Below are 12,132 nucleotides of genomic sequence, written 5' to 3'. Positions count from 1 at the left end.
TTGGATTCTGCTTTTGTCAATTTGAAGCACATTTTTGGTTGTGTTATTTGTTTTATATAACAATCTGTTTTATTATTCATCTTTTGCTACATTTATTATCAAGCGTTTATTTATTAACTTTAATTTATCTTTATCAACATGAGTTCACTGGTTATTCTAATTAGTAAGAAAGGGTTATATTGAGAATATTAATATATATATATATTATTTTTAAAATTATATGTATAAATATTTTAGTTTATTTATAAGCATGAGTCTTGCCAATTGCCATACATGGAGAGTTTATTGTTACCTTTGTCAATGATTGTTTTCGAGTGATTTTAGCAACCATGCTTACAACTTGATAGATCTTGTCTCTCTCTCTCTCTCACTTTTTGAACTTAAAAGCATGATCTTTATGGGAACAAGTTTTTTGGCTGGTACTTTAACCATTATCATTGGATAACCATCTATAGCAAATTAAGTTCAGTGCCTATACATGTAGCTATATATTAAGAATAGAAAATATGAATTAAGTTAATGTTAGGAGTTACATAGTCTAGCAAGCTAGGATTGAGTTATATAATAAAATACGAACTTTGAAATTATTTAGAACGGGCCCTAGGGCTTTCTGGAGCCCGGGCCCAGGATCTATTAATATAGCAAAGCTTTCAAGTTAGAAGTGGACCAGGGAGCAAATGACCCACTTCTCCTGCTGAAAGGGAAAACCTAATGCAGACACACCACCTACACCTACATTCACTTGGCCTTATCATCATCATCATCATCATCTCAAATGAGACCACAAAACCCTAGTTTGGGGCCATGTCCTCTCTGCCATGAATACAACCTTCGACCAGCTCCCAGACAACTTAGTAAATGAGGGGAAGAAGAAAAACCCCCTCTGCCCTTTATCCCCTCCCCCCACCACTACACTGCTCTCTGTACTTACTTTTGTCTCCCCCTCTTCTTTCAAACTTCAATCTTTGAGTCACCTTCTTTTTTTCTAACTTTTTTGCTTCCCTTTATTCTTTATGGATTTTTAACTACAGCTGCATTAGGAACAATCTTCTTTTGTCTTTTAGAGGTTTCATTTTGAAGTTTGGGATGATTATTCATTTTGAATCCTCAGTTAAAAGCATGTTTGTTTTTACCATTGAATTATTATAGATTTGTTTATTTTGATCTTTTAAACTGTTTGTGTATTCTGATGGCCCAAACATGTGAGACATTATTCATGAGTACATGTCAGTATAAAATGAACAAAGGCACGGATGGCTTTAATTGGGATGTCCATGCAATTGCAAATATTTTCACTGTATATGTTTATTTTGTATATTTATAAATGTACCAAAGAGAAAACCTAAAGTTACGGGGTTTTTATGGAGAAATTTTATGTGTATTCCGTTGAAGTTGAATTATTAACTTTTTATTTTAGGAAGAAAATGAACTACACGTTTTTATTTTGTTGTAAGGGTGATTAATGTATATATATTTATATATACAAAAAAAAAAATTCAATTTAATAGGGATTTTTTTTTTAAATAGATTTCAATGCTGCAGACATAGGTAATAGTTGCTGCACTTTAGTAAAGAATCATATTTGTTTAAAATATACCAAATTGAAGTATTTTGTGGGGTATGTATGTATGTTCACTGTAGAAAATCTATCTACAAATATTTATAAGTACAATATATAGATACATATGTACAAATGGCAATGATGTTTTGTTGGACAGAAAACATAAAAATCCATGAACAGTGAAGTGCTGTGCATAGATGCATGCACTAAATCCAAATTAACATTGATAGATATTGTTGAATAATAATAATAATAATAATAATAATAAATAGATAGATAGATAGATAGATAGATAGATGGATGGATGTGCATTGGATGAAAGTAGACACTCTTGGTCTTGCATCCATTGTAATGCATCTCATAAAGCTCAATTAGTGGAGGATAGAATGAATGCCCATAAAGACACAAAAGAGAATAGACATTGGATAGTGACTTGAGGGGCACTTCCCCCTTAAGGACCTTAATCAGATTTTGGCAAGCAGAGAATGTGCTTCTGGTTCTTTTGCTTTTATTATTATTATTATTATTATTATTTGGATTTGGGTTATTTATCAACATTTTATGTGTGTATTCTTTTTTTTAAAAACAGTTTAGGCTATTGATGAATTTTTTATTTTATTTAAAAAAAATTATGACAATGTGGACAAATAGCTCTGCACACCAAATTCTTAACCATGCTTTTGAAGAGCATTGAACTTTCAATTCTCCACATGGGAGTTAATGTGACTATCATTTTGATGGTGTTTCATGCATTATTTTTTTAGTAATTATAGACTCTAAACTAGTTCAGGGTAAGGTATGAGAACTTTATAAAAGATAGATCTCTAAAGAGTATTTTTTACATGTATAAAAAATTTAAACTCAAACTTGTGAGTATTTTTTTATATATCTATATACTCTTTAATATTTTGTTATTAAAATTTTATTAAAATTTGAAAAAGTGATTTTTAGCCATTGTTTTGATGAAATTTTATAAAAAAGTTGCTGGGCATTAGAAACATTTTTAAAAGATTGAAAGAAGTTTAGTTGGCTTATAAAAATCCTACTCTTTTATACTTTATAAAATAAAAGTTCGCTTTTGACTTTATTTTTTTCGGCTTTCAAATTTTATCCAAATGTTCTAAAAATTTTATTCTCAGAATATCTTTTATTAGGGTTTAAATATAATAGTTGTTTGGTTAATATATGTTATAACTTAATCTGAAAATTAAAATAAAAAAAATATATGTATACATAATGAAATCAATGTTCGTAAGTTTTATATGAATATTATTAGAGATATTTCATCTATTTGTATTCGTTAAATTATAATAGCTGGTTAACTTAGCAATATTTGGGTTAAGAAAGGTGTATATATATATAGATATTTATTTATTTATTTATATTTGTGGTGGTTGACAGTGTTTGGCAACTTGATTAATGGACCAATGTGAGATGACAATACTCTCACAACCCCCACAAGAATAAGGACATTCTTCACCACTCCTAATTGGTTTTCATTTGGACCACTATAGGAACATAAAATATTTTTGAAGGGTAAAAATTATAAAGTATAAGTTTTTTTTATTCCATCTTGAATTTTGTAATTATTTTGATTCCCCCCTAAAAAATGATATATTTATATTATTTTGATGAGTAATAGTAAAGTTTTTCAAGTGTGTAAACATAAAAGTCCAAATAATAATAATATAATAATTGCTTGTTTCTTATAAATAAACTCCTCAATGGTACATTTCCAAGGAAACCCTGTTGAGTATATTTTTTTTTTTGACACCTTTATTAATTTGATAATTTATTATAAATTCAGACCGAAAATCACTTATTTTTACTTTAGAGAGCAAAATTAATAATTCATCTCACTTATGTTTTACTTTAGAGAGTAAAATTAATAATTCATTCTATAGTAAAAAAAAATTTAGTTTTCATAAAACAAGAAATTTATAACCTCAAAGAATCATCGATAGCCCAGTGGCATCTTCTTAGAATCGTGAATGAACAACTTAGAGATATCTTCCTTAGTACTATATAATAGTATTATGCAAACACTATATAGCACTGTAGAAAAACTGTATAACAATTTTTATTTGATGTTCATTAGGTCTTTTTGCAGGAACCGTATGCTTTATATGGTAAACTTCTAAGGGATTGTTAAACCACTGTAATTGGTATACCTTCATACTTGTCTATCCATTATTGCCCTACTTGTCACCTTTATAATAATAATAAAAAAAAAACAAGAACCTCTATGATATAAACTAATGTAAACACTATGAAAAAATAATATTTAAATCTATTTAGCTGGACCACTTATTGAACCAACGGCAAACAAATAAAAGCATATCAATAAACTTTTATCATCATTGTTTGACTATAACATCGTTAAATTTGAATTTGATGTTGAATTTATTATGCATTTTTTGCTGTATAAATTTATATAATTTAAGCATTATAACTAAAAAAAATTTATAACCAAACCTAATGGAGTTGGGAAAAAAATCATATTCAAATGATTGTTTATTATTGCATGAATAACACCCTTTTTTAATAAAAATATTAGCATTGAACATGATACATGCAACAACTTCACAAATATTCAGAGATAAACCAACATATTCATTTTTAAATATTAAGATAATCTTGGTTTTAGAGTGATGTAGTAATTACTGCGATTTTTACAATAATAACTTTTTCATTTGTTTAAAACTATATTTTGTTGATAAATGTAAATTTATCTTTTAAATAATTTTCCAATAATTTAGGTGAAACAAACCTAACATTTTAAGTTCCATTGATGCTGGTCCCAGTCCTGCATTAAAAAAAATAAAATAAATAAAATAAAAAAACAGTAATAGGAATTCATTTAAGTGGGAATAGATCCAATGGAGATGTAGATGGACAATGACTTCTAACCTTCCTTCTTTTCTTTATTCTTTATTATATATATATATATTTTAAAAAAAATTCATTTCTGAATCTTTATTAAAAATAATATATATATATAATAACAATAATAATAATTTTTTAATCAGAAAATTATAAAAAAAAAATTATAAGCTCACAATAAACATTTTAAATTAGCTCTTTCAAAATTCTAAGATTCCCATCGTCATATTACATTCATGCAATTTTTATGTCCTGTCGAAAAGACAAATTTAAACTTTAGTTCGCATAGAGTGAGAATGCAGGCATGTTGAGGTATTAACTTTACACTTGTGTGTATTTTTTCTTACTACATGATTTGTTCATATTTTGTTATGAAAAAATAGTTAATATAGCTTATTATAAAATTCTTCTATATATCTAATAAAATATACAGAATTTTTTAAATGCAAACATTATAAAAAACTGGAAAAATAAATAAATAAATATGATTGTTATATTCAAATGATTTGTTGGATTAAATTGAAGACAAAAATGGAATGGAAACCACCCACTGCTCAGGGAATCTATCCATTCTGAACTCTTTACTGGCATTGTTTCATGGAATCAATCAAACAGAACACCAGAGCTAAAACCAAATAAAGCATCAAAAGATTGGATTCCAAACCAAAGTGTTGAAGTTTCAATCAAATAAAAATTCCTCATTGTTTGGTTGGATTGTGGAAAATTGGAATCATTTCCAGTTGAAACCAGCTCAAAAATCAGTATCAGTGTTGTTCATATGGGTCCCAATTCAACAGCTGTTTTGCAGATATAAAAATCAAAAGCATGCTAATTATTACAAAAAAATTTTCAAATGTTTCTCTATTAAAAAAAAAGGCGAAAATTGGGATTGATTAATTAATTAATGATAATATAAGTAAGTATTACATATTACAATACAATCAATACTGAATTCACTCACTCATCTTACATGTGGTGTTTGCATAATATCACCACTGGATGCAAATTAGTAAAAAGATTTTACACAGATGATGATACTTGTAAAAATTTTGGCCGAAAAAGAATTTCCTTTTTTTTTTGAGTAGTTGTTGCCAAGAATTGAGTTGTTAGTTCAAAGCTTCTTTTTCGAACCAACTTATCGGTTTATGTACAACGGCTTTCTCCATCCATCAAAGCTCGATTTTCATGTGAGATGTTGCCAATGATCCTGAAATCGAATAAGAAATCAAAGAAAAAATGTATTGAGTTTCCAGCTAATTTGATGTATTAATCAATCATTGAAATTATCATCAAATCACTCGCTTACCGTTGTTGAAACTCTGAACAACACTTTGCAGATCATCTTCCCAGAAATTCCCCAGCTGTTTATAGATGAAAATACAAAAAAGTTAGCTCTTCGTCAGTAAAAAAAAACAGAGATCGATATGCTGAATTTTAGCTTTGAATCTTTACCTGAGGAGGAATATCGGCAAATCCATCCTGTGGTTGCATTTGCATTGTTAATGCTTCAAGAGTAGTTCCTTGTTGTGGTTGATAAGAATACGAAAATGCCGACGCTGCCGCCGCCGCTTTCTAATGGATGAACCAAAGAATGTGTCTAGATATCCAAAGACAAACAACAAACAAAGTCAATTGAGAATTCTCCACAGATTTAAGTATATTTATTATATAAATTTTTGTAGCACTTACATCTTTGGCTATGAAATTTTCCATATTGAATTCAAGCCTGGGATTGACTGTAGCCAATTTCATAGAAAGGAACTGAAACATAATCGAATAAACAGAATCAGATACACATAATTCGAACTCAAAAAGTAAAATCCTAATTAAAATCATCCATGTCTTTACCTCAACTTGCCTCTGCAGTGACTGCACATAATTTATGATTTCATCAAGCATTACTGCTTTTCCAGTCACCTGTCCACATTTTTACAGTCAATTCAAACCTTTTTGTCCTTCATTAATTCAAACAATATAAACAAACACAAATATATATATATATATATATATACCTTATTGCAACCAGGAACAAGATCTTGCAAGAACTTCATTCTTTTACTGATTTTCTCTCTTCGAACCTGATTAATTTGAATGATTTATATAAGTTAATTAAAAGGAACACATTGAATAGAATGAGATAAGAATTCAAGAAAGGCATACTCTTTCTGCAAGACTATGACTATCAGTAGCTTGCCCTCTTCTTGCCCTGACATGAATATAATCTTTGGGTGGCTCCGGCGGCTTCGCATTGCTATCTTTCCCTTGTTTTTGACCAGAAACCTCACCGGAATTATTCTCTTCGGCTTTCGGCTTTCCATCCTCTGCTGACTTCCATCTCTTCACATTCACATTCTCATCTTCCTCTCCACCCTGTAAAAGCAATCAAATATTCAATCTTTTTGAATTATGTTCAACAACTCAAAAGGGGGAAAAATTCAATCTTTGAAGAAAAGAAGAACCTTGGAAACATTAACAATGGAGGTGGTGGTGGTGGTGGTGGTCACTTTAGCTTTGCCTTTCATCACTGACTTTCTTTTTCTTGAATTGCTCTCGCCGGAGATCGAAGAAACCTCTTGAGCAGTCTTAAATTCAGTCTCCATCGGTGTTGGAGGGCTGGAAACTTTTCCGGCCATTTGAGAACCTTCAAGCATTGAATCCATAGCTTTCAAAGATTTGCTACTCAGAGAAACTCTTGAAAACTGGTTATAGTTACTCTTCCCACTAAAACAAGAGTACCTCGCAGCCCTCTCGGCGAATCCCAGGGTCACCGGAGAAGGCTGGCAAGCTCGCCGGAGGAATCAAGTTGCCGGCCATCATTGAAAGGTTGAGTTTTGGAGGAGAACTAAGAGGAGTACTATAACAAGAATTGGCGGCACTGTGATTACCAGTGAAATGAGAGGAAGGAGGAGAGATCTCGCCGGAGCTACAAATACTGCCAAGTCTTCCGATGAGCTCACGAATGACAACACTCTCTCCGGCCACCGGTGGGGCAGTAGGAGAAGAAACAAGTGAACTGAGTGCTGATTCAAAGTGACCATTTGTAGCACTTTGGTCACCTGAATGGGTCCAGTTGACGTGGAGGAACTCCGGCAAGTGTTGGTGTTGTTGTTGTTGTTGTTGTTGTTGTTGTTGATGGTGGTGGTGGTTCATTGGGGATGATGCAGAAGAAGAAGGTGGTAATGAGAATTCTAACTTGTTTGAGATGGAAAAGAAAGTATCTTTCTCCATTGAAGAACAAGAAAAAAGAAGAAGAAGAAGAAGAAGAAGAAGAAGAAGAGAAGAAGAAGAAGAAAAGAAGGGAATATGGAAAGTGAAAAGGTGAGAGGTTTTGAGAGAGTAGGAAAAGGGAAGGAGTGAAGGGAAAGGGAGAGAGAGGGAGATTATGAAGAGGAGAAAGAAGTGGGGGACAGAGAGGAGAAGGAGGAGGAGGAGGAGGAGGTGTGTGTTGACCTTTTAAGAGTTATATATATCAATGGAGGGAGAGAGAGAGAGAGAGAGAGAGGTGTTGGCGTGATAGGTGGAGAGGGAGAAGCCGGGCATTGGACGCAAGAGGGAATTGTCTCCATTGTAAGAGAGAGAGTGAAACAAGGTTTTGGGGATTAGCTTAGTATGTGTTGTAGTTGTTGTTGTAGTTGTACTGTTGTAGTAGTACGTAGTACTAGTGGTAGGAGTAGTATTTAGTGATTTTATTGTGATGGCATGAAAGTGTAGATTTGCAAGAGAAAGGAGAAATTAGGGAATGAGAAAGGTGTTTAAGGTGATTGTGGTGTTTCATAAGAAAGTAATCATTAAAAAAACACAAGCATATTTAGTGTAATGTAATTTTTAAAATAAATTCTTAGGTCTTTCCACTGTAATTTTTATATTTTACAAGTATGCTATAAAAGAGTTGGCATTTCGGTTCTCTCTTAAATAAAAAGGTGTAGACTTGTTATTTGTCTATGCTTTTTAGAAGAAAAAAAAACTATATTTATAATTTTTTAAATAGAAATTGCTGTTTATTTTCATAATTTAAATAAAAAATATAGTTTCTTATTTTTCAATTTGGTAAAAAATAAACAAATTATTTGATTGATTTATTTGAAGTAAAAAAAATTTCTCAATATTGTTTTAAAATTTGATTTGACGAGAGAGAGAGAGAGAGAGAGAGAGAGAGAGAGAGAGAGAGAGAGAGGGGATAGAGAGAGGTAATTTGTCCCCTTAGATTTTTGGAATAAGTTTATCACACAAGTTGGAGAAAGGGAAAATGGAGAGGGTGATGTGCCTTTTGGCATTATAAAGTATTTGATTTAGGTCCTTCCTAGTTATTTATTTTATCTATTTATCTTTAAAGAATTAAGATTAGAAAAGGGCGGAGATTAGACTTTGCTATGTTGTAAAGAGTGCTAAAGAGATGAAAGTGATTAGATAAAACCTTTCTTTCTAAAATATAGGCCTTCCACTTGCATCCTTTCTCTCTCCCCCTTTCTATCTCTTTCTAACCTTTTTTTTTTTTATTTTTTTATTTTCTAAGCTTAGAAAAAAATCAGAGAGGGAATCCATGAATTTGATAGGGATGGTTGGCCACAAATTATTATATTTTATTAGATAGTTTTTTATATAATGGCAGGAAATATTTTATTCCTAGTTTTTTTAATATTATATAATGGCTGGAAATATTTTATTCCTAGTTTTTTTAATATTTTGATTAAAATGAATATTGGCAATAGTGTTGATAGTCCCACATTATCTAATTAAATAAATCATAATATATATATATATATATATATATTAAGTTTTTTGTTTTGTATAATTAAAAATTTTTAAATCATATATATACATCAATAACCAGACGATGATTTTCTTACTTTACATGTAACATTAAAGTTATTTTTATCTTAAAGCTATAAACAAAAAACAAAGATGAAATTAATAATTAGAATGATTTTCAACACTTACATATAACATTAGATAAAAATAAATTAAGCTCCATGAATCAACTTAAAGTTATTTTTATCTTGAAGCTCACATACCACCGAAAGCTAAAAAACAAAAACAAAAAACTAAAGAAAACCCTAAAAAGGAAGTTGGTAGAGGGGGTGAGGTGTTAAGGAACCTAACCCTAGTTAATAATGTGAAGTTGAAGATATTTTTTTAAAAAAAATATTACTCAAATAAATAAATAAATGATGGTGTTTTTTTAGATTAATGTAAGAGCAAACAATGCATCTGGATTGCTGTTGACAGTCACATGGCAGTGGGTGTAAAAATAAGAGTTTGATTTGATTGGAGGTGGGCTTCCACTTCCACCCAATGAAAACACCTCTCACTCTCTTCATTCCAACCCTAAAATGATTTGATTAACACTCACATCCTCTTGTATTCTCCACCATTAAATATTCCCCACCATTGCTTTACTTTTTTTTTAATAATCAATCAAGTGTGAGGGTGAATTATGGGTTCATTTGCTTTCTTTTGATTTTTAATCCCTTGCAATCATTGGACTCTGTCTTGCTTTTGTTTGTGGATGGTTAAAGCTCATCAAGAGTGATTTTCAAGCATTTATCCTATTTCAATTCATCTTCTTGATTTGTACTTTCTACTTATATATAATAGTCTAAATTAAGTTAAGGTGGTAAAAAGAATATATATATATATATATATATATGTATGTGTGTGTGTACAAAAGAGAATGTTTGTTTAATTCATTGTATTTGATATTATTTTCACACAAGTCACTGCATATAATGTGTTTTTTTCATTAAAAGTATAGATGGATCCCTTGGTCTTTTGACAGATTTCAAATATATATATTTATATATACTAAATTAAAAATGTTTAATAAAAATTATATATAATCTTTTTAATTCTTTATACTATATAATAATAAGACAGATCATTTGATTGCGATTTACTATAAAGTTTTTTTAGTAGATTAGGTTGAAATTTTACTTAATTACATATGTAATAGCAATTAATCTAGTTTATATAGCTTTAATTACAATGAACTATCCGATTATTTTATCACAAATTTAAAAATACAGTTTATACAAGTAAAACATCATATTTTTATAATTAAATAAAAAAAAATTGAGTTACAACATTACATTTGAACTTAATAAAATAAAAGAGACGAGAAAGGACAAACAAAGAAAGGAAAAGGTTTTGATTATGAATAAATAAAATCATTTCAAACAACTCAAAAGGGAAACAAAGTTATAAGAATCCATATTATTATTATTATTATTTTTTAATGGATGATGTACTAATAGTTGGTTATGGTCCAAAATAGTACTCCTCTCCAATGTGTAAGGGAAATAAAATCATCTTTATATGAATGTTCTGCCCACTTTGCATATTCTCATTTATAATGTGTATATCTTTGAGAAGAAACTTCATTAGCTTTTGCATTTTTTTTTTCTTATTTTACTTTTTTTTTTGGGTAATTCATCATTAATAATGATGAGTTTAGTGATTGCACTTATAATTGTTATTGTATTATTGTTAATATCTTTGTTGTTGTTGTTATTTAATATTGCTAAACTTTTAATGGTGATGGTTGTAAAATCTTAAAACAATAATAAAAAAGTAGTATGCAGAAAACTCATACTGGGAAAAGGTTTATAGAGTTTTTAGTTCCTCATTTACATTGGTTTAAAACCTTGTGGTTTATGAGAAACATGTAAATAAAAAAATATAAAAAAAATATAAAAAATAAATTTTTATTTACTCAAAAATTTTAAAGAAAAATTTAGAAGAAAAAAAATAATATTAGCAAAGGAGTTTGATGAGAACATCTCAAAATTCTAAATCAAAAAAGTAGTTTCATATAAACCCAAATAAAAATATATTTTTTTATGAAATTATGATGAACCAAAAAGATGAAAAAATTGTATAAAAACAAAAATAGATCGATCTAATTCATTAAAAAATAATATTTAAACAAATACTAAACTCATAAACAAGTTATACAAATGTAAAAAATAATGATCAAGATGCTATATCAAATGTGTGAAAAATAATGGAATTCTTTAGTCAACCATATAACAAACTCAAATATAATAATAGAACATTACTTAATAATTAAAATTATTATTATAAAATCAAATTTTAAAATAAAGAAATAGAGTTTAATAATTTTTTTATAAATAGATAAATAAAGAAGTAAATAAAGAAAAGTTCCCGAGGCCCCGGGTCAATGATTGCTTTGAAATTCGTGTCCCTCGCCGTGGAACCCGGTCCTGGTCTGGTTCCATCCTTTGCCGGTCCAAGCTCCAACCCATCCCATCTATTCTTATTTTTTTCTTTTATTTTTTTGCCTTTGTTCATCGGTTGTGTAATTTTTATTTTATAATTTTAAAATAATTTTATAACATATTTATAATTTTTTTATTTTTACAGTATGAACAAGCGATCACCGACATATATTTTAAATTACCAATAAGATAAATTCCCTCGATTTGCATCAAGGTGATTTATAATTTTGAGGGGGTTGAGGTGATATTTTATATAAATATACAATGGAAGTTCTAATACTTGATTAAATAATCTCGTATAATGGAACTGTTTATTGTATCTTAGTTTTGAAAATTCTTATCAATATTTATTACGTAAATAAATAAGTATAATTTATTTTTTTAATTATTAATATGCATTTAATGTAAAAAAATCAATTAATAATTTTTTCTTTCAAATCATATATTATTTAA

The 12,132-nt window shown here is 29.1% G+C and overlaps 1 protein-coding gene across 1 annotated transcript; it reads right to left on the bottom strand.

Moving 5' to 3' along the window:
- Nucleotides 1–5,513: 5,513 nt before the first annotated feature.
- LOC120265848 (transcription factor bHLH78-like) lies at nucleotides 5,514–7,809 on the bottom strand. The gene is given in 9 exon segments (XM_039273822.1): nucleotides 5,514–5,651; nucleotides 5,751–5,805; nucleotides 5,897–6,041; nucleotides 6,134–6,205; nucleotides 6,293–6,361; nucleotides 6,457–6,522; nucleotides 6,605–6,814; nucleotides 6,904–7,209; nucleotides 7,211–7,809. Coding segments are annotated over 7 exon segments (1,275 nt in total). The 5' UTR covers nucleotides 7,673–7,809; the 3' UTR covers nucleotides 5,514–5,651; nucleotides 5,751–5,805; nucleotides 5,897–5,951.
- Between the last annotated feature and the right edge of the window lie 4,323 nt (nucleotides 7,810–12,132).

Source organism: Dioscorea cayenensis, chromosome 7 (assembly GCF_009730915.1).
Source record: "Dioscorea cayenensis subsp. rotundata cultivar TDr96_F1 chromosome 7, TDr96_F1_v2_PseudoChromosome.rev07_lg8_w22 25.fasta, whole genome shotgun sequence".
Taxonomy (NCBI): domain Eukaryota; kingdom Viridiplantae; phylum Streptophyta; class Magnoliopsida; order Dioscoreales; family Dioscoreaceae; genus Dioscorea; species Dioscorea cayenensis.
This window is presented reverse-complemented; position numbering and strand designations above follow the sequence as displayed.